This window comes from Caloenas nicobarica, chromosome 14, assembly GCF_036013445.1.
Source record: "Caloenas nicobarica isolate bCalNic1 chromosome 14, bCalNic1.hap1, whole genome shotgun sequence".
Lineage (NCBI taxonomy): Eukaryota > Metazoa > Chordata > Aves > Columbiformes > Columbidae > Caloenas > Caloenas nicobarica.
Genome location: NC_088258.1, coordinates 1,524,686 through 1,546,573, shown reverse-complemented (window position 1 = coordinate 1,546,573; position 21,888 = coordinate 1,524,686). Strand labels below are relative to the sequence as shown.

Genomic DNA, 21,888 nt, shown 5'->3' with positions numbered 1-21,888 from the left:
GGGGTAAGGGTAACAGATACAGGATAAAACCACACGCACCGACCTCAGGCCAGCCCTCTGGGTTGTCAGAACCTGTTCACTCCTCAGGTCTGCAGCTGGAGACCAAGATTCCAGCTGAAATCTGCTCTCAGCCTCCTGGCCAGGGCTTTTCCCTGTGTTTGTGCCTCCCTGGCACGATTCCCCCGCCGGCGCAGCCTCCCTGGCCCTGCAGCCAACACCGGGCAGAGGCACCAGCTGCATCACCAGTGCTTTTTAAAAGAGGTTCTTTCTCCAACACAGTGAATCAGTGCTTTATTTTCAGTATTGAAAGAGGTACAAGACCAGCAGAGAGCTCCAGGTAGAGCTGGCGCATTGCACTTTTTATCGATGCCCTCGTAACAGTGGGACTGAGGCAAAACGCATGTCGAGAAAAAGCTTCCGACGTGACCCTGAGCACGGCTGCACCAGAACAGCATCAACACGTTGCACTAGAGCTGCACCACCAGCGCCACGGGCCAGCAAAAGGCTTCGCCGTCTGCAAAAATCCTTGTGTACTGATTCCCAAGAGGAGGATTTGGTTTCTGGGCAGGGAGGGAAGGCCACGAATCAGATGTGGAATTAAGGAGAAATCAGTGTCGCAGCCCTTCCGAGTGCGGAGGGAACGCAAACGCGATTCCTAAAGCCTGAGTTGTGCAAAGTGCAGCCCGGGAGCCCCACACCGGCCTCCCCTGCACCCGTGTACGGCACGGAGGAACCGCTGCTGCCACCGGAGTCTATAGCACAGTGATAAATCTGGTGTAAGGCCAAGCCAGAACCAAGCCCAGAGGACACAGGAAATCTGGAACTGTCTCTACTGTGTGCAGGATGGGTAGAAGGGTAAAATATCTGGATGCTGTCTAGGCGGGGGGGTCATAAAATCATCCTTGCCCTAGCACCCTGGGAGGGTTTATATAGGGCAATTCATACCATGATCCCAGCCCAGAATAGCACCAGAGATTAACCCAGACTTTGACCTCAGCTAATCCAGCGTCACTCCCTGGAAATGCCAGCGGAGTGACTCTGGATTGCATCGGTGTGAGTCTTAATGTGTCCTGGCTCAGCTGAAGTCAACAGAGAAGCCGTCAGCAGAGGCAGGACTGCAGGCATACGTGCTGCTCTAATGGAAAAAAAGCCCAAAAGGGCTCGGTAGTAGCTGCTACCGGCAGAAGTGAGGATGCTGGGGAGAACACAGTTGGGGAGGGAGAAAGGGTGGGTAAAATGAAGAGCCGCAGCCTTTGCATCACCCCCGTTTGTGTGGCACACCCTCAGGCACAGGTCACACAACCCAGCACCCAGCAAACCTTCAGCACCCCTTTTTCCCCTCGCCTTCCCTGTGCTCCTCCCGGCACTCCGGACCGGAGCAGCCCCAAGAGGGGACCAGCCCGGGGACACCAGGAGCTTCTTCGGGGTTTCTCTTGCTCCCGGTGCCTCCTTGACGGGCCGGAGCATCCCCCGGTGTGACGGCAGGCTCAGCCCCAGCGCGGTGTGCCCAGCAGAGCAGCTCGCTTACTTCTCCTGCAGGTCCTCACCTGCTTTGCCTAAAAGAGGGGGGAGGAAAAATCAGGGTTGGTGTTTCTTGCTCCGGAACCCCCAGCTCCTTTTTTGTGGTTATTTTGCTACACGCAGCCGACATCTCACAACCGCTGCAGTCCGACAAGCAGGTCAGCAAGTCGTGGCTGAGGTGCTGCCCTGAACTTGGCCTCCCAAAGCCTTTTTCTGACTCGGGGGACACGAACATCACGATAACCCCAACGGCAAGCAGCCCTGCACTTCCCCACAGACTCCCTACCCCTGGGGCAGCTGCAATTCGCAGAGCTCCCACCTGATTTCCCCAAGGAGTGACCCAGCAAACTCTCCCAGCCCCGTTTCTGCCAGCGCAGGAGCTCCTGCCCTCGCTTTGCACCCCCAGCAGAAACCCCAGAATCTCAGCTGCCCCGCGGGGACCTGCGGCCGCACCCGGGAGCTCCAGCACCCTCCGCGTTTCACCGGGAGAGCTCGGGAGCCCCCGCCGAGCCGAGTCACGCACGCGAGATTTGTTGAGGGCGCGAGCGGCTCCGCAGCTTATCTAAAAAACCAGCTACCCCACCCAAAAGCAGTTCATCGCACACACACTGCTATCAGCAGCTTCCCCAAAAATAATTACATGGGCTGAAACCGCTGCCGAGCCACAGCCTTCACCTTTTGGGAGGAACTTCAGCGAGCTGCTGAATATTCAGAAGCGGGACTGCCCCCTCTTCGGGCCATCGTTGAGGAACTCGTGGCCCAGCCCATTGCCACACTTGCCACAAGACACCTGGAAGTGCAAGGAGAGGGTTGAACAGCGAGCAGTCGTTCTCGGCTCACAGGCTCATGAAAAAAAAGCCCGTGGGGTCGTTTTTTTTTTTTTTTCTGATTCCCAAGCGTTTCAGCATCGTCACCTTTAAAGCCCCTGGGCGCTCCTTGCGCTTGGCCACGCTGTCCTCGCGGAGGGTCTCGGTGAACGCCGGCCACGGGGACGAGTGCTCATACTTGGAGCGGCTGGAGAACAGCTCGTGGCCACACTTGGCACAGACGTAGATGCCTGGGGGGCGAGGGGGAAGGAGAGGGGTCAGTGCTGGGGGGCAGCCCCACCGCCCTGCTCCCCAGCAGCCACTGCCAGTGACAGGGGGGCGGCAGTGGGGACACATCAGTGGGGTACACGGGACACCCCAACGGCTGCTGCCAGAGCCCCGGGGCCAGGCGGGGGCTTCGGGACGTGGGGCAGGATCCACATCTCCTATAAGGCTCCTCTGTAGGATGGATCCCCCCAAACCAGCCCCTGCGGGGACCCCCAGCATCTTCCCCACCCGCACGGGGGGATTCCCCGACAAGGACCCCAGAGAGGGGACCCCGAACCCGGTCCCCACGGGTGGAGGATGCCCCACGGGAAGGGCACTCACATCCCCACACACACTCACGCCGGGGAATTCCACCTTCTCGGGGCACACCCCCTGATCCCCTCGGACCCACGGGGTGATCCCCTAGAACCCACCCCGATCCCACGGGGAACCCACGGGGATCCCCCGCCCTGGCCCGCTCACCCGGCTGGAAGTGATCCTTGAACACCTCGCCCCCAAAAAACGAGCAGAAGGACATGGCTGCGCCCGCCGCCCCGGCCCGGTTCCGCTCGCCCCGGCCCGGTTCCGCTCGCCCCGGCCCCGCCCCGGCCCCGCCTCCGCCCCGCCCCGCGGCCGGCAGGGGGCGCTGCGGGGCAGCCGAGACCGGGGGGTCCCGGTACCCGCGGGGGGGCCGGCTCCGCCCCCATCCTCCGCGGGCAGTGCCGGGCCCCGCAGCCCCGCGCAGGCTCCCGGGGGGCGCGGGGGGGCGCGGGGCGGGGCGGGGACCCGGCGCGGTCCTGCGGATGCTCCGGCACCGGCGGCTGCAGCCGGGCGAGCTCCAGCCCGGCACCGGTCATCGGCACCCGGGACCGGGACCGGGACGGACCCAGCCTGCAGCACCGGCTCGTCACCCCCAGCACCGGCACCGACCGTCCTCTCCCGGCACCGGCATCAGCCCTTGGATCCCGGCACCGGGACCGGCCGGTCTCCTTTAGCGCCGGCACCGGCACCGTCTCGTCTTCGCCAGCACAGGGTCCGCTCCTTCCCCAGCACCGGGGCTGACCCTCCGCCTTTCCCCTTATCGCCGGTACCGCTTCTCCCCCGGTACCGGGACCAGCCCGTCTCCCCGGTGGCACCGGGACTGCTCGTCCTTCGCCAGCACCAGGACCGACCCACCCCCGACTCACCGGGACTCCCCTTCTGGCCCAGGTACCGGTGCTGCGGGAGCGAGAGACCCGCAGGGAGGGGTCCGGGGCAGCTCCAGTTCCCCCAGCAGCTCTGGGTGATGGAGCTTGGGCAGCTCTTGGGATGAGCTGGGGGCTCGCCCACCACGCACACGCCGGGGTCGGAGCCGTGGGGACCACCCGTCCCGCCACCCCAGGAGCGCAGAGCCAGGGGTCACCCATGGGGACATCCCCCAGGTCGAGCAGCATGGGGAGGTGACACAGGGTCCGGGCCGTGTCCCTTCGCGGGGTGCGTGGGGCTCCGGGAGGAGGTGGCAGCGGCCCGGCATGCGGCAAGGTGAGGGCTTTGAAGGTGAACCGCAGGCAGCCGGCTCTTCGGCAGGCTCCCGGAGGCGATGAGCTGTGTGTGGCTCCCTCTTCCTTCCAAAAAACCAGGCACCGCAAGTCTCTTCTTCCCTAGTTTAATCCGAGGACCCTTGGATGAGTTCTCATGCAGTGGGCTCTCACAGAAATCGCACCTTCCGTGGTGCAAGAGGAAAAATACTGGAGCCCTTCGGCCAGAAGCCAGAGGCTGTGCGGAGGAGCCGGCCCTGCTGCCGGAGTGCTGCAGCCCGCAGCAAAGCGCTTGGACGGGTCCTGGATCCCAAATGCCAACGGACGTGTCCATCAGCCAGGAGCTCACCCCGGGGCTGCGCCCGGCGTGGAAGCCCCGCATGGGGCCGGCGCTGGTGGTGCTCCTGCCCGCTGGATGCTGCCGCTATGAATTAGGTCAGGCTTTCATCCCGGGCAGGCTCAGCTCCCCGCTGCAGCCCTGGGGATTGATGATTTGTGGCAGGCGCCCGGCCAGGGGGGAAGAGGCTCTTGCTGCAGCACCGTGGGGCGGCGGGGAGCTGAGGACGCGCCGTGTCACCGCGCGCAGAACCGGGGACGTGCTGTTTTGAAAGCACTTTCCTTATGATCGACCGAGATCAGAGGAGCTGGCTGTCAGGAAAGGCTCCAAATAGACTCAAGGGATGTGCACACCTTCAGGGAGCAGATTTTTCCGCCAGCAGAAGGAGTTAGAGTGGCCACCAGGACCCCATGTCTTGGCAGCATCATCTACCCGGACGTCTGCTGCTGACCAGAAAGCCTTTTAAGAAGTTGAGCCTGTGCTAACAAAAGAGATGGTCTAACCAGCGGATTGTTCCTCTGGTGACACCAGGGCTGGGAGCCCTCTTGTGAGCTGCAAGGACCACGCCACGAGGGACACGAAAGTCTCAGGAAAACGGGCAGAGGACGAGGAGGCACAAAGGCAACACAAAGTCCGTAGTGGAGACAGAGCTGAGCTGAGGCCCTGGGGCAGCACAGGGTGATGGGGAGGCTGTGGGAGGGGTCCGTGGGGGACCAGAGCGGGTGCTGGGTGCTGAGGCTGGCTGGCTTGGGGCATCCCAGCAGGTACAGCTGCCTTGGAGCTGTTTGTGTGATGCCAAAGCTCCTCACCCCACCACCAGCAGCATGAAATCCGCTCCAGTATCCACTAGTAAATCCCCTGAGAAGGAGCGTTGTGATCTGGAAGCGGGAGCAGAAGACGGAGCTGGGATGTCGCGCTGCCCTTCCCGTTGCCCAAAGTTATGTCAGGAGGTTGCAGTGAGACTTTCTTCAAAGCGCCACGCTCCTTAATCACAGAATAATGCTGAGAGCTCTCCAGTTACAGTGCTAATAACCACAGCAATTTGGTTGCTGTAGCGGTATATTGTGGAGATAATTAGATGAGGGATTTCCAGCTCGTTTGGCTGGGTGACGAAAGCCTCCTCTGCGCCCAGGCAGAGCTGTGCCACCGTCCCTGCCAGCAGCGCCAGCCCTCCGCCCCCGCCACCCGCCCCACTCATCAACTGGAGATGGCTGCCGGCAATTAATTTTCTATTAACTCTCCCTGATTTCACGACCAGAGCGTTTTGGGGGTGACGCTCGAAGACACCAGCCAGGCCAGGCCACAGCCCGTCTCTGTGTCAGGTTAAGTCCAAGCCCTGAATGTGAACCAGAGCTGAGGGCGAGGAGTGGAAATTCGGAGCCTGGGTCCAGTGGAGAGTCTTGCTGATGTTCATGGATTCGGTGTTTTGAAGAGCAGTGAGAGGGGCTGGCAGTTATTAGGATCTTGTGTCCCTGCCCAGCTGGGGCACTCGCAGCTCTCGAGGCTCTGCAGAGATGTCACCTTCCCGGGCTGGGTGTCCCAAACACCAAGTCTGAAGCCGGTGCCATCCCCATCCATCCATCCCCCAGCCATGCCCACCCAGCTCACCCCCAGCGCTTGATGAAAATATTTGCAAGGACCTTCCTATGCAATTTCTCCTATAAGGAGCAAAAAGAATCCCCCCGCCCTGCGCATCCCCGGGGTCACAGCTGGGGACAAGCTGTGGGTGAGCGCTGGCACTGAGGAGCCGACCCCAGGGGCACCTCTGGGCTCGGTATTTGCTCTCTGAAGCCTGAGCCAGCAGCAAAGCCTTTGCTGGGACCGCTCCGTGTGGACTCTCCATCTCAGGGTGCTGGTGGCCCAGCTGTGGCACCCAGCGGGGTCCTTCCCCAGTGTCCCCACCCTCCCAGGCACCCACAGTCCCCAGAGGTGGCTGCATTCCAGCAGTGTATCTATAGCCCTCGCTGTACTTGATGTCCCCACCAGATGAAAACTCCCATACCAACCCAGGCTATTATTATCTTCGTCTTCCACTGTGCTAATGGTCTCTCAGGAAACAGTAATCTTTTTTTTTTTTTTAGCTTTTAAAACCCACGGATACCAGAGCGGTGGTAACAAAAAGCCAGGCACAGCGGAGCGGAGGACCGAGCTGAGCGCAGGGAACCCAGCGTCCCCCTGAGCCGCTGGGGACGGGGAGCAGTGGCCGGGCAAGGACCAGCCAAGGACCAGCCCCAGGGCTTGCTGGTAGGCACGGCCGAGGGCTGGGGAGGGCGATGGGCAGCACTGGGGAGACCGGGAATGCCTGTGACACGAGATCACTGAGAAATCTGCATGATGAGGGGCAAGGGTGGAGGTCCCGGCTGCCCCTACCTGCTGTGCTTGGGTGGGAGGTGTACGGGGCCCCGCAGCGTTGGGAAGGTGTCCCTTGTTTGGCTCAGCTTCACCACTCATTTTCTTCTGCTCACTCCCCGTTTTGGTGTTTCAGTGCTTTGCACGGTGCCCCAGACTACTCCGTCTGCCGGGGGGGCTGGGGGTGCCAGGGTTTCTGCTGGGTACTGGGCACCACCAGGGTAATCATCCATGGATTATTTGGGGTTAACAAGTGGCTCCTGTAAATCAGAAGCAAAGCAAAAGCCATGAAGCGTGAGATTATATAAACGGCGCTGGAGGCAGCTGCGGCACAGCCTGTAATTAATTCCTGGCAGTGAAGTGCTTTGAAGATGCCGGGCACCGCAAGTGCGGGTGTGAGGCGGCCCGGGGGGCAGCGCCGATGGCAGCAGGTCCTGCTCAGCCCCGGCTCACCGGGACCGTGTCCCCAGTCCTGCCGCAGGGATGCTGCGAGGGGAACGGGGGTGATGGAGCTCGAGCAGCCCACAAACCCACTCGGGAGGGGGCCAGCGCTCTTGCTTTGACAGGAGTGCAGTGCTGAAAGGATTGTGGTGGCTGTTGGGGACAGGACGACACTTTGCCATGGCTTGGAACACTCTCAGGGCTATGGAAACTTCAAGTGTTAGGAAAACTTTTGTGCCTCTCCAGTAAAACCGGAGGTTACTGAGCCTCTGCTTCCAGAGCATCCCCACGCTGAGCTGGCGCCACAGCTCAGGCTTGTTTCTGTTCAGGTTCATGCATTAAGCAAAGGCCAAACCACTGTTGGTTAAGCAAGAAACATTTAGAGGAGGCAGAGAATCCTGCCCGCTGACATTCATCCCTCCTCACAGCCCCCTCACCCGCACTGGGACCAAAATAATGTCCCAGTGCAGGAAAATCCCCCTCGTGTTGCTGCAGATCTGGCTCACAGCTCCAGGTTCTCGGAGGCCCTGTTGCTAATTGCCCGGCTGAGGTTTATCCTCGTTACACAGATGGTTCCCACACACTGTCCCTGAGCTCACCCCACCGCGGTGCCTCCTCCGCCCCATCCTGGCCGGGAAGCGCAGGGACGGCCACCAGCCTCCTACCTGCTGGCAGCCCCAAGCGCATCCCGAAATGGGGATCACCCAGCCCACGGTGACGGGGTGCCTGGGGACACCCCACTCGCTGGCTCACGGCAGTGCCAATGGGGAGGGCAGGACCAGGGCAGGGACACAATGTGACGCAGAGCTGAGCTGCTTCCTTTCATTCCCCCGGCAGCTCTGGTGCCGTTGGCGATGCGAGCGATGACGGACCAGGCTGTGGCGGCTGCCTCTCCAACCCTGGCACCGTCCCCAGGCTCGCCTCCGTGCCGGGACACTGACGGGCCAACGCCACATCCCACCACCACCAGGGAGGACGGCAGCGGCCGGGACGGCTGCAGGCTCATTTTCACCATGGATGGGGACGCAAAGCCTCCCCTGTCCCCCCAGCCCGGGGGGATGCTCCTGGCTGACCTCCCGCGGGGCCCGCAGCCCCGGCTGAGCCCGGCCAAGTCCCGCACGGCCCCGTCCTCGCCCAGCGTGTCCCCGTCGGAGAGCCGGGCCGCCCTGCTGCGGCTGCGCGAGGCCAGGCTGGAGGACGCCAGGAGGCGGCTGTCGGAGGCCGTGCAGGAGCCGCTCAGCCGCCTCAGCCGCCTCATGGCCGAGGAGAGCGGCCCCGCGGCCCGGGCGAAGGCGGGTGCCGGGGGGCAGGAGGTGGGGGGCAGCCGTGGGGCCGGGGGACAGCAGGCGCGGGACTGGAGCCCCTGGGAGCCTGCCCTGAACTGCCGCTATGAGATCTGCTCCTATGGGGACGTGATCCAGGTGGTGGAGGTGGCACGGCAGGATGCTGAACCCCAGCTGCCACCCCCTGAGGAGCCGCAGCCGGCGCGGTCGGGGGGCACGGTGCCGGGCAGAGCCCTCGTCTCCATCACCCTCCTTGCCTACGGCTACTTCATCCTGCCGCTGCCGCCCTATGCTGCCGGCCTCTGCCTGGGGCTGGTCTGTGGGCTGGCGCTGGGCTTCCTCGCCATCCTCCTCCTCCTCCTGCCGAAGCCTGCGCCAGCGGCACGGGGACCACGGGGACGCCTGCGCCCCGAGCTGCTCCCAGGAGAGCCACGGGACAGCTGTCACCTCCAGGTGGGTGTCAGGGATGGGGTGCTGGGTGGCAGCTGGAGGGGACCCTGGGGTTCGGGATGCAGCACCCAGGGGTGCTGAGCTGCACAGCACAGCGGGGAGCAGCCAGGTCCCTCTGCCCCCACGCAGGGCTGGATGAACCAGCTGCACATCTACGACCCCGAGCTTTTCCACCCCTCGCTCACACACTCAGTGCTCGCCACGCTGGACGGGGCCGCCCTCAAGCTCTCCTACCCCAAGAGCAACATCCCACGCCGAGCCACCTTTGAGGAGGAAATCCTTGACGTCGCCTTCATCAGCCACCGCTGCTACGACCTGACCGATGCCAAGGTGAGCCCAGCGGTGCAAGGACCCTCCCGTGGGACCCCCGGCACCCCCAGCCTCACCACCGCTCTCGGTGCTGCAGGTCTTCCTCTGCCCCCCCAGCCTGGCCCGAAAGCGGACGTGGAACAAGAAATACCCCATCTGCATCCTCCTCCCCGAGCCAGCAGATGGAGAGTGCCAGACCGGCGAGCAGCATGGCGTGGAGCTGCAGGGGGACGAAGGGACAAAGAAGATGCCGGTGCCAGGCCAGGACGTGCCGGGGGATGGCAGGGAGAGCTGTCTGTACCTCTTTGGGCGGACGGGGAGGGAGAAGGAGGAGTGGTACCAGCACCTCGTGCGAGCCTCCCGCGGGACCCCTGGCAGCAGCCGTGGTGACACCAGGGCAGGTGAGATGTAGCCGTTGTGGCTTTGGCTCCGTGCTGGGACTGGTCCAGGGCAGGAGCTGGATGTGTTGCCAGGGCGATGCGTCCATGGTAGGCAGCGGTGAGCATGGGTGGGTGGAAGAGCCCAGGACAGAACATTTGCAGCAGCAGGGAGAGCCTGGAGGGTCCCCCTCACTAGTACAGGGTGGTGACATGTCACCGCCGTCATGGATGGGAAGTATGTCACCTCATGTGCATCGTGCTGAGCAGCACATCACCTCTCACTCCACCCTGACGCACTCGTGTCCCCAGCGATGGGGCCGGCTCCACGGAGCGGTGGCAGCAGCAGCGGAGGGAGCACCGAGGACATCCCCTCCGCCGTCCCACCCAAGGAGCTGGCGGGAAGCGTCCGGCAGCACATTTTCCTGGATTACAACACCTACATGGCCCGATTTGTGCCGGCGCAGGCAGGCGGCAGCCCGGAGCGGAGCCCCTCTCACAGCACGCCGGGCAGCCCCACGCCCACAAAGGTGAGTGATAAATTTGGTGACAAATCCAGTACTGGGGTGGGACACGAGCACAAAGTGGAGGCAGACGGACCTCGCGTGCAGCCACTTCCAGTCCTGTGGCTCGTCTCCTCCCTCCCGGCACCGTGGTTTGAGCAGCTGAGCGGTGGGGCAGGGAGCACCCGGCGGTGGGTGCCACCTCAGCCCCGGGGCTGGTGGCTCCTGTCCCCCGCAGCTCGGTGAGGACGGGCGCAGCGAGGCGGGCATGGCCTGGATGAACGCGCTGGTGGGACGCATCTTCTGGGACTTCCTCCGGGAGAGGTACTGGGCCGAGCAAGTGTCCAACAAGATCCAGAAGAAGTTGAGCAAGATCAAGGTGAGAGGCAGGAGCATCACAGCACCCACAGGAGCCGTGTCCCCGAGGCCCCACAGCGGGTGCCAGGCTGTGGTGACCGTCCCCGTGTGATTCCCCTCCATCAGCTCCCGTATTTCATGAACGAGCTGACGCTGACGGAGCTGGACATGGGCACATCCATCCCCTCGGTCCTCAGTGCTTCCAACCCCACCATCAATGACCAAGGTGAGAGCCCCATGGAGCAGCACGGACCCCCATGGCAGCTGTTTGGAGGTGCCAGCCCAGTCCCCAAAGCAGGGAGGTTTCGGCAGGGACACGAGCAGCCCTTGGCCCCGCGGCGCTGACGGGGGCTCATCACATCCTCTCCCCGGCAGGGCTCTGGGTGGACATGGAGGTCACCTACAGCGGCTCGTTGCAGATGACACTTGAGACGAAGATGAACCTCTGCAAGCTGGGGAAGGAGAGCACTGCAGAGGAGAACAGCCCAGCAGAGGCAGGCAGAGAGAGGTAAGGAGGCTGCGCATGGCTGGTTTCATCCTCCTCCTCCTCCTGCCTGAGCCAGGTGAGAGGCTGCTGGCCCTGGGACACCCCTGTGACGTTCCCGGGGCTCGCAGGGCCAGGCCACGGCTGATCCTGCTGGCAGACAGCGACGCGGAGTCATCCAGCGCTGGCTCCTCCGACGAGGAAGACGTCACCACCGCAGAGCCCGTGGGAGCCCCGGGGGAGCGAGTCCCCCCGCCTGGTGTGGAGGGGTAAGGAGCTGTTGGGGTCTGCGCTGTGGGGAGATACCGGGGGAGGAACAGTGCTGCACCGGCATGGCAAGTTGGGGACGGTTCCCCAGGAAGGCGCACACGGGTGCCCTGGCACGTCACAGCACCGCGGCACGTCACAGCACCGCGGCACGTCACAGCACCGCGGCACGTCACGGCAGCCCTTCCCAGGGGACTCCTGTCCCCAGCAGGAGCACACTGTGTCGGGAGATGCCGAAACCCCATGTGGCTCCAGGTCTCATCCCGCTGCTGAGCCGTGGTTCCCCTCACTTTAGCCATGTCAGTGGAAACAGCACGAGCCGGAAGATCCTGCGCTTTGTGGATAAGATCGCCAAGTCCAAGTACTTCCAGAAGGCCACCGAAAATGAGTTCATCAAAAAGAAGATCGAGGAGGTTTCCAACACTCCGCTGCTGCTGACAGTGGAGGTGCAGGAGCTGGCGGGCACCTTGGCCGTGAACATCCCCCCACCGCCGACGGACCGTGTCTGGTACCGGCTCTTCTTCCTCCCATGCGGGGACCCACGCGTGTCCTGCCAGCCCTGCGTGCTCCCTGCGGCTCAGCCGAGGAGCCAGCGCTGGCGCTTGGGGACACAACACTTTCTGCCTCTTTCCTTTCCCCGTGCAGGTACAGCTTCCGAGTCCCACCTCGGCTGGAGCTGAAGGTGCGCCCAAAGCTGGGCGAGCGGGAGGTGACCTTCCTCCACGTCACCGAGTGGATCGAGAAGAAGCTGCAGCACGAATTTCAGGTGCCTGGTCTGCTAAAGGGCTCAGCAAGCCCCCTGGCAGCAGGGATAGACAGACATCAGTTTGGGTCAGGGTTATCTCTACAAAAAGCCAACATCTGATCTAGTCTGTCCAGCTTCAGATAGTCAAGAAACGTGACCTGAGTAACCAGCTGTGAGGGCTGGTGCTCTGAGCACTGGAAAAAGCGGTTTCCTCCCAGTGTGTGCAGCCCTGCCCTGAGCAGGGGGGATCAGGAGTGTCAGCGGGTTTGGGAAATTTACCACCACAAGGTCAGCAATTTCCTATCACATAGTACCCGCTGGTTTGTTTTCCACCTCTTGCCTTTAAGACCTCTGGTCATAGAGAAGAAATGTCCCCACGGATATTTAGATACCCAAATTCCCCCAAAATCTGCCCAATTGAATGGCTTTGAATTGCTGGTCTCTGCCCTCTGCCCTGACTGCCCTTGAAGCCGCACACACAGGGAAGCAGGAGAAAGAAAAACGGCTCCTGCTTGTCCCCACCCAGAGACATCCAGGGCTGGGAATCCTCTGGGGACAGCTGCTGACAAGGGGACGGAGCCCACGACCTTCTGTCACAGCCCCAGTCTCTGACCCGAGCTCCCAGCAGATGTGTCACCAGTCAGGTGGCGGCGTTCAAAACCACTTACTTGTTTTTTCTGGATTCCTCTTTTCAGAAAATTTTGGTGATGCCGAACATGGACGATCTCATCATTCCCATCATGCGCCCTGGTCCGGATCCTCAGCCACCTGCTGGGGACCTGCCCAGGGACCCCCCAGCCAAGGGAGAGCAGCGGCTCTGAGGCACAGCCCCAGGACAGGGCAGAGACACTGCGCAGAGCTCGGGGACCTCGCGGGGACACGGGGACAGCCAGGGCCTGGCCAGCGACTGCGCCCAGGGCTGAGCTGTGGGGTCTGGGCTTCTCGGTTCATCTCATCCTCAGCACTTTTGTAGATGAGCCTCTCTAAATCCTGCAAGCACATGTTCAGAGCAGCACCAGCCCCAGGGCGAGGGGTTTGCTGGAGACGCACGAACTTCACCACCTCCTGCCAGGCTCCCTGGTGAAGGGGAAGCAGCTCTGGAGCGGTGGAGGGCTGGGCTTTCCACCGGCTGGTTCCCAGAGAGGGTGCAGGACGCCCAGACCGGTTCTGCACTGAAGGAGCTGTGATCATCGGTGTGAATTTTGGGGCTGTCCTGTGCAGGGACAGGAGTTGGACTTGATGATCCTTGTGGGTCCCTTCCAACTCAGGACATTCTGTGATTCTGTGATTGCTGATCCAAGACATCACAGCTCCAAGACACATCACACCCACCCACAGAGGCAGCTGGACTGCGAGGAAACTCAGGTGGGAAACAAGTCCAAAATCTGAATAAATCCATCAATGCCTGGTCTTACCTCACAGCCAGCTCACTGTACATGTACATGAGTTCCCACATCTGTGGGGCATGTCCGCCAGGATGGTGAGGGTTTGTGCAGAGAGAAGTCCACGGGTCATACGTTCAGCTCAGCAAAAGGAGTGTCTGAGCGTGCGTGTGTGAGAGGCAGCGAGGGGGAAGGTGGTCAGTGAGACTGGGCAGAGGCAGGTAATGCAGAGGCCCAGTATTCCCAGTAGAAACTGGGGCAGAAGTGGTGGTACCTGCTCTGCTGTCCTCTGGAAGAGGAAATGGAGTCTTCACCGTGGTTTGGGTGAATACAGGCAGTGGGAAAAATTCACTGGGCAAAGGAGCGAGAGGATCCAGAGGACAGAGCAGACACTGGGCTGTCCCAGTTAGTCCTTGTCCACATGGGCCTGTCCCAAATGCTCTTTGTCCCATCCCCACCCACTGAGGAGCCCGAGGACACACGGGCAGCAGCGAGTGCAGGCAGCAGCGAGTGCAGGCAGACACCCCTCCAGAAGGACGACAGGCAGCAGGCACGGCTCGACACCCCTTTATTGAAAGCGCCCTGGTTGGTAGCCTTGCAAATCTCAGTCCTCACAGCTCTTCCTGTGCGCTCGGCTTCGCTTTCACCAAGTGTTTCTTCTGAGGGCCCTGGAAGAGAGCAGAGAGCAGAGCTCTGGGTTAGCGACACACAAACCTGAGCTCCGAGGCTGCGGCTGAGCTGCGGGCAGAGCACAAAGGCAGCTCTGGCCCCTTGCTGTTGTGCACGGCAGCTCCTGGTCTCTGCTCCCCGGCTCCGTGCTGCCCTTCCCCGGCCACCCCAGCGCCTCCTCAGCCCCGCGGGAACCCAGAGCAGGACATCATTGCTCTTGCACAATGGGTTTGATTCTCGGGAGAGCATAAAAGCAGCTAGAGAGTGGCAATGAGTGACCGGCAGTTGGGGGACGCGGAGGGGAGCAGTAATTGTGCCAGTGAGCACTACCAGGAGCTGCTGTACAAGCACTGGAGAAGGGAAAACCTCCCCTGGGGAAAGGTTCTCCTCAGCCAACTCAACAGAGCCTGAGAGGTTTCCCCCAGCTAAGAAATGGGGTTGTCCCAGACCAACTGCAGCAGGTTGCAAGAATTACTGATGTGCCTCCACTTGTAGGCAAATGTAAAGTTTTAGCACAGCATAGATGGGGGAAACTCTCACTCCACCGTAGAAAATGGCAAAGAAAACATCTGCAACCGGGTAAAACTCCCTTCTGTCACTAAGATCCACGTCACAGCTACTCAGGACTTGCAGCGACAGCAAGAACATAAGATTGAACAAGCTCCTAACGCTGAGATAAAGAAAAACAGCTTAACCTCTAAAGAGCTCTGCAAAGGCACCGCGCAGCCAATCCCCGTCCCGGGGCTGAGGAGGCTTAAGCGGCTTCACACGGGATTTCCAGCTGCCAGGCCAGACCCAGACACGCTGACGTCTGCATGGTATCCAGGCGGTTGTTTCTTCCCTTTCTGCTAGCTGAAGGCCTGCCTTATTTAATGCTTCCTCCATTTCACATTCAGGTTGGTGTAGGTTGCAAAACTATTCGTGAAATTCTGCTTGTTTTGGATTTTTTTTTTTTTTTTGCCCTGGATTTAAGAAAGATATACTGCCCAGCCTTTTTGAAAGCTTCCTGACAAAAGAATTGCAAATTTGTGTCTGAATTTGACCCAACCTTTTCCTCTTAAGAACATTAACGTTATAAATCATTCCAAACAAATCAAAGCAGAGCACAATTACGGGTGAAAGGGACCATATGCCCGAGGCAGCTCCTGCCAAGTTAACTGCTTGTTTAAAAAATCCCGTGGTGAATGGAAACTGGTTGGCCATATGGTATATTATTTGCTAGTTGGGTCGTCTTGGATCGCTCACACAACCATCGTGTTCTTCCTTAGCATAATATTTGCTGGGTGAATTGAATTCGTGCCTGTCTTTTCTGCAAGATGGTCCCCATCACTCATTACATGGAGAAGCAGATGCTTGGTTGGAGTCAGTCGGTTGCTTTAGCCCCAGCTGAGCGCATGGGCTGGGAGCGGGAGCCGGCGCGCAACGGAGCGTCACTCACCATGAAAGCTCGCTTCTCCTGCGCCGTCTGGAACCGGCCGTGGCCAAACTTGGAAGTGGTGTCAATGAATTTGAGTTCGATGTTTTCCTGAGCCCGGCGGCTCGTGTGCACCAGAAGGGACTGGAAAAGAGGAGTCATGATGCATCAGGCTTATCTTTACAGAAAATCTGATGGAAGCAGGGTTGAAATATCCTAGGAGCATCCTTTAGACAGTATCTGCAGGAAAATCTGCATTCTCAGAGAAACACTCTGGTGTTCAGGGGTGCCTTGGATGGCAGAGCAGCTCTGAAACGAGCTCCCTGCCCCACATCTGGAGGTGGTGCCGCTCTCCATGTGCGGAATCTGTTCGTGGAGCTACAGCCCATCCCTCCCCAGCGCCACCGCCTCTCACCTTACGGAGGGTGAGCACGCGCTTCTTGGTGCCCACGACGCAGCCCTTCAGCATGAGGAAATCATTGTTGACCTCCCCGTAGTGCGGAAATCCACCCTGTGGGGAGAGGCAGGGAGGGGTTGGCAGGTGGGAGAGCTGGGTGGGCGCAGGTGACCACGGGTGGCTTTTTCTAGGGAAGGAGACGACAACGACTGACGGTCCCTCCAGCTAAGGACACTCTGCGCCCTTCAGGGCTCCCACTCGGGACCAGCGCAGCGTCTCAGCCACACGTGATCCCAGGTGAGGAGCATCCCCTGCGAGCTGGGGAACCAGCAACCCATGTCCTGCCCCGGGGATGTGGGTGAGCAGAGAGCAGAGCTGCCTACGCTCCCCAGTTAAGAGTTTTTAATAAACAAAAGTGAATTTTTAAACCAAGTAACAAACATTTATCTGTTAAATATGAGATTTTTTATGTCACTTATATTTCCTTTTAAACAAAGTTCTCAGTTCCTGCCTAGGTCATCAAGTGAAAATGAAATGTTGGGGTATACTAATGGGCCTAAAAAAACACCTCACAGAGATGGTTTTCCATGTCTGAAACACAAGGAAAGGAATCACTGCATTTCTTTCCGTGAATTACCTTCAAATCATTTCCTACGCAGCTGTCTCCAGCCCAGGAATTACTCCCCTAGCTCAGAATCCTGCAACCTGAGCCAGTCACAGCCCTGTTGCCCCCTCAGCCCTCACCAGAGGTGTGATGGTCTTCTCCGTGACGTCGTAGTGTGTCGAGGCGTTGTTCTTCACCACTTTGCCATCTTCCACATGGATCCCGTGGCCAATACGGTAAATCTGGGAACGGAAAGGAAACGGAGCTGGTGACTTGCCCAGCCCCTCGGTGAGAGATGTGGCGGGGACGGCGCAGTTTTTAACCAAGATGCATCCCCTGTGATGTGTCCCTTGAGCAGGGAACAGGGAAAAGGACAGAGAAAACAGCTCTGCAGATCTCTAGGGAAACATCTGAGAAGCTGGGGAGGACAGAGGCCACCGAGCAAGGGACGATGGGGACAGGACGGGAGGCAGGCAGGCAGGAAGGTGCAGTGGTGCCCTGAGGGCGCCCATGGGGGCCGTACCTTCTTGTTGAGCTCGGTGCGGTGGTGGTAGCCCTTCTGGCCAGCCCGGGCGATGGAGTAACCAACCCGGGCTGGGTGCCAGGCCCCGATGCAGGCAACTTTGCGCAACCCCTTGTGCGTCTTCCTGGGGAGCTTCTTGGTGTGCCAACGGCTTGTCACCCCTGGGAGAGCGACGGGACAGGGCGGTGAGAACAGCGGGGAGACTCAGGGCTGGTATCCGAGCGCTGGGGAGGGGAGCGGCTCATCGTTCTTCCACAGCTTTTGGAAAACACCACGTTGGAAGGAGACCAAGAGCTGTCACCACCGTGAGAGGCCAGAGCACAGAACTGTTCTCGCTTTCCATGGAGCTGATCAGGCTGTGACGTGTTCCTGCTGAGCACATCCCCGCACAGAAACACCCACACCTCCACACACGGGGGGCTGGTGGGAAGTGCGATGGCTTTACCCACTCCCAGCACCTTGGAGCCTCCTGGGAGGACTCAGCACAGCCCACAACATGGATTTTACTGAGATTAAGGAAATCAAGCTCTGCTACAACAGAACTGCATGTCGAGGTTGAAGTCCAAAGGTTCTTTGCAGTAAGTTGGTGAGTTCTCAGCATGGCCAACACTCCCCCAACACTGGGGCTACACGAGAAGGACAGAACCAAGCCCCTGGCAAGGGTCTCCCTGCTCCGTACCTTTCATTCCGTGTCCCTTGGTCACGCCAATGACATCGATCATCTCGTTCTGGCTGAAGACGCTGTGCACGGAAACCTGCTTCTCCAGCCTCTCGCGAACCCAGTCAACCTTCTCAGGCACCGTCCCGCCGTTCAGCTGGATCTCCATCACGTGGGCCTTCTTCTGCCGCAGCGGCAGCAGCTTCATCTGCAGTGACACAGTGCGTTGGGGGAAAACGCTGTCCCTCAGCTCCCAGGCATGAATGTGAGGGCAGGAGCACATCACCCACCACTTGTGAAGGGTGTAGGGGGTGAGCAGGACCAGCTCTTCAACCCCTCTCCTTATTGCATCTCTCTTGGACCCAACTCCTTGTCCCCGAGACCAACCCCCCCATCTCCCAGTGCTCCCATTCCAAGCAGGAGCTGACACACACCCTCTCTCTGGGGAGCACAGGAGCAGCCCAGCCTCATCCTACCCCAAGAGTCACGCACAGCCCTGGAAAATGCCCCAGTGGAGCTCATCACCGTCTCAGACTGAACACTGCGACTAGTCAGGACGCAGCGCTGTGCTCCCTGGCACCGTTTCTCCTTTGCTGCTGCTCCACCTCCACTGTCAGACCTATTTCTGTTTCCCACCAAGAGGTGCCTCCGTCCCTGCTGCCTGCGCAAAGCCCCTGCCAAATCACCACAGCGGGACTTTGAGAGTCTGTGCCCGCCACAAGTGAAGCTTTGAGCCAGCTTAGCTCTGCCCCAGACTCCAGAGCAGCCGTGAACTCCGGGGATCAACATGAAAACGCATCTTGTTTATCCAGCAATCGGCATCTGGCAAAACTCTGCTGGCCCGTGGGTTATTTTTGCCCAATCATTTGACACCAGTTGCTAATTTGAGGTGATCATGGGGCCTCGCTGACATGGGGCTCAGCAGCTGCTGAGGCTCTGCTCTCCACGGCGTGGGTGGGCTCCCCAGCAACCCCCGCCAAGGAGCTCTGCTGAGCCCGGCTTAACGGGACAGGGCTGGTGCCAGGAGGCAGCTGGAAAGGTCAGGCAGCACCTCGCATCGCCTGCGTGCCCTGTCCCACACTGTCTGCCTGCTCAGCCTCCCGGGACCCCCCCAAGTCACCCCGCGGTTCCCAGGCCCCCCCCACGCTCACAGGCTGAGGAAGACCCTGACTCCCCCGTGCTCTGACCTGTGTGTGCACAATGACACGGATGACTTTGCAGTACTTTTTCATGGCCGCAAAATCCTTCTCCAGCTGCCTTTTGCCATCCTCATCTTGCCATTTTTTGCAGTACTTGGTGAACGCCTTCTTCTTGCTCTTGTGCCTACGAGAAGAGCATTTAACATCCAGCAGAGCCAAGCGGTGAAGTCCTGCTCCTGAGCCAGCACAGCGCGGGGGGATGTAGGGACAGATCACCTGGCCAGGGACTTCCCCGGAGGCACAAGGTACCTGCGGATACCTGAACCTCACCTGGCTGCTGGGGCCGTGACACGGGGAAGAGGAAAGTGAATAATGACCTGCGAAAAGGGCTGGTAATTCAAACATTTTTACATGAGGAATCCAGTTGTCTCCCACTGACTGGCTCGGTGCCATCAAAATACAAGCACAAAATCAGTGGAGAAAGGAGAAAACAGCCCCTGACGGGGATCAGAGGCATGTGGTGGGTGGATCTCAGCGGCACTTGTGCAGGAGACATGATTCCTACAGTTATGAAACCCATGTCTCCGTTTTCCTCTCTGCTGGTGTGGGATTTGGGGTGTTGATATTTACAAGGGCCAGGGGGTCACATTCTTTGTCGATTTTTCCCCCTGATAAATCTTGTTTTATTCCCTTCATTGGGTGCCTCAGCTCAAGTATTCCAATTTAACCGAGAGTAGATGGGCCCGACCCACACAAAGAAAAACGAACCTGCAGCACTCACTGCCATATGATCTTGTGGAGAGAGCTAACTCAGTTCAACTATTAGAATAAATTTACATAAGTATATGCTGATTCCCAGCATCAAGCTGTTTGCAGTATCCCTCTGCATGACTAAATAAATCGCAGTTTCACTCCAGCCCAGAGCCAGCTGCCGGTAGCTGAGCTGTTTGCTGCGGCTGTGACACAGAGAGCTGCACGGACGACCTGCGAGGGACCCCAGCTTGCAGGGACCCCCCAGCCACGGAGACACGTACCAGTTCTTGTAGAAGCGCCGCCTGCACTCATCACTGATGTGCTCAGCAAAAACAGTCTTGAAATTCCTCAAGCCCTTTGGTGTTTCTACGTACCCCACAACCCCCACCACCACCATTGGGGGGGTCTCGATGATGGTCACAGCCTCCACCTCCTCCCTTTTGGAGAGCTCTGCAAGACAGCCAAGGGAAACAGCACTCAGCATCGTTTGGGATTGGTCACCATACTGGTGTGGGGGCTCCCCAGGAACCCCTAGACTCAGCTCACACTGGCTGCGATGTGGCCGTTGGCCATCCAAGATCTGGATGGCATTCCAGGAGATAACCTGGGAGCTACGTGCTCCACCTCCCATTCCCAGGAACGGCTTTTCCCACCCAATCCATTCCCTCATTTCCCTTCTGGCCGTAGCTCCCCACTTCCCCCAGGCGAGCCTTACTGAGCCCAGGCCTGTGCACCTCCCGCACGGTGTGTGTCATGCCAGCTTTGTAGCCCAGGAAAGCCGTCAGGTGGACCGGTTTGCTGGGATCATCCTTAGGCCACGTCTTCACCTTCCCGCGGTGGCGACGGCTCCTCTTGTGGGGGAGGAAGCCCAGGTGGCCATGCCTGGGGGCAGAGAACTTGCGGTGGGACTGTGCAGAGGAAGAACAAACACACCAGCTTCACCTTCAGGTCCTAGAAGATACCAGGACCCAAAGCACAACGGGAAACCTCCCCTCTAACATCAGGGAATGCTGGAGGGATTCCAAGCTCCTCCTCGATCCCAACGCGACAAAAATAATTCATAACAGGATGGGACTTTGTTCAGGTTTCCATCATGTGCATGGAAGAACTGAGTAAATTCCTAGAGAAATTATATCAATTAAATAAAAAACTAAACATGATCTCCCTTATTCTGCTTGAGGACTTTGAAGGAGAAATACATTCTTTAATATGTTTGCCCTTCTGTGACGTTAATTATAATGACTTATTTTGTATTTGGCAGCACCAAAAGGGCCTGCTCGGGATTCACGGGCTTTGTGCCGTCAAGGCAAATGGTGCCAAATAAGCACAGCTAATGATCAGAAAAAACGGGAAAGGACACCCAAAGGAATCAGTAATAAGAACATGCGCAGGTTAAATATGCACCTTGAAAACCAAATTAGAAGAGCTAAATATATAAACCCCAATCGCAAGGTCATGCTGAGCCAGGCAGAGAGAAAGCACCAGCACTGCAGAGACATGGACACGTTCTCACACAATTGGCCTCCAGACACGGAACGGGGTTAGTCCTACATCCACTGCAACTCTCTCCTTGCTAAGATCAGTCCTGGCACCTGGTTGCACTTTCCACCAAGCTTATTTTCCAGCCCAAGTGAAGTTATGTTGAGCTCGAGCGCATTCCAGCCGCGCTACCGTCACCGGTACCCCAGTCCTGTCCCTCTGCACACAACAGAAAGGTAGCGGTGCTGAGCGTTACAAACCATGGGACGTCTTCAGCCCCGGCCGGCAGCAGCAAGAGGCCGTCTGTAAGTGCCTCCCCTGTCTAATACTTAAGATGGCTCTTGCTCTGAAGACACAAATTTAGCTACTCGCTTCACCCTCTGCAATATTCATTTCGCACCTGGCCAAGCTGGCAGATCGGACGTCCCTGTTGCGGAGCGATAAAGGTCAATTCCCGGTGTCTCAGTTTACGCCTCTCCCTCCTAAACAACTTGAACGTGAATGGCAGCAATTCGGAGCAATTAGGACCTGCACGGCCAGCACTGTGAACACCCAGGCCAGGCACCCCACGCATGGTGCAGCCGCTGCTGTGAGTAGAGACAGGCTGAAAATCCCTCTGTCGGCCCAGGACAGAAAGAGTTTGTGGTTCTGACAGGAGAAGAGGTGGAGGCCGTGGAGCGGTGGGATCACAGGTCGTGGATCAGCGGGGAGGGAACCGCGCTGCTCCTCCAGCTCCGTGGGGGTAGCGTGGAGGGGCTGGTCTCTTACTTGAAGGAACAAGCGCCAGGACGAGAGGAACAGCTGCAGGTTGCGCCAGGGGAGGTTGAGGTTGGATCTGGGGAACAATTTCTTCCCCA

General features: G+C 59.4%; 3 protein-coding genes across 5 annotated transcripts; 1 reads left to right on the top strand and 2 right to left on the bottom strand.

The window, feature by feature from the left end:
- Nucleotides 1–274: 274 nt before the first annotated feature.
- MSRB1 (methionine sulfoxide reductase B1) lies at nt 275–3,178 on the bottom strand. 2 transcript variants are annotated; one of them, XM_065644861.1, is made up of 4 exons: nt 3,078–3,178; nt 2,436–2,578; nt 2,162–2,311; nt 275–1,556 (listed from the first exon to the last, which is right to left on the bottom strand). In XM_065644861.1, the coding sequence occupies exons 1-4, from the start codon at nt 3,130–3,132 to the stop codon at nt 1,488–1,490; spliced, it is 417 nt and encodes a 138-aa protein (XP_065500933.1). In that variant the 5' UTR covers nt 3,133–3,178; the 3' UTR covers nt 275–1,487. The 2 variants fall into 2 exon arrangements, with proteins under 2 accessions (XP_065500933.1, XP_065500934.1); XM_065644862.1 differs by having other exon boundaries at nt 2,197–2,311.
- Nucleotides 3,179–3,589: 411 nt separating this feature from the next.
- Nucleotides 3,590–13,419, top strand: LOC135994384 (testis-expressed protein 2-like). Its single transcript, XM_065644908.1, has 13 exons — nt 3,590–3,803; nt 6,530–6,692; nt 8,076–8,974; nt 9,101–9,301; nt 9,378–9,681; nt 9,970–10,187; nt 10,399–10,539; nt 10,644–10,743; nt 10,893–11,025; nt 11,133–11,270; nt 11,564–11,776; nt 11,914–12,034; nt 12,709–13,419. The coding sequence occupies exons 3-13, from the start codon at nt 8,093–8,095 to the stop codon at nt 12,832–12,834; spliced, it is 2,577 nt and encodes an 858-aa protein (XP_065500980.1). The 5' UTR covers nt 3,590–3,803; nt 6,530–6,692; nt 8,076–8,092; the 3' UTR covers nt 12,835–13,419.
- A 527-nt stretch (nt 13,420–13,946) lies between these two features.
- On the bottom strand, nt 13,947–21,460 carry RPL3L (ribosomal protein L3 like). Of its 2 annotated transcripts, none has more exons than XM_065644909.1 (10): nt 21,292–21,460; nt 20,268–20,460; nt 19,834–20,002; nt 18,848–18,983; nt 17,682–17,868; nt 17,003–17,163; nt 16,620–16,721; nt 15,894–15,989; nt 15,503–15,622; nt 13,947–14,063 (listed from the first exon to the last, which is right to left on the bottom strand). In XM_065644909.1, the coding sequence occupies exons 1-10, from the start codon at nt 21,292–21,294 to the stop codon at nt 14,007–14,009; spliced, it is 1,224 nt and encodes a 407-aa protein (XP_065500981.1). In that variant the 5' UTR covers nt 21,295–21,460; the 3' UTR covers nt 13,947–14,006. The 2 variants fall into 2 exon arrangements, with proteins under 2 accessions (XP_065500981.1, XP_065500982.1); XM_065644910.1 differs by having other exon boundaries at nt 20,268–20,434; nt 21,292–21,459.
- Nucleotides 21,461–21,888: the final 428 nt, after the last annotated feature.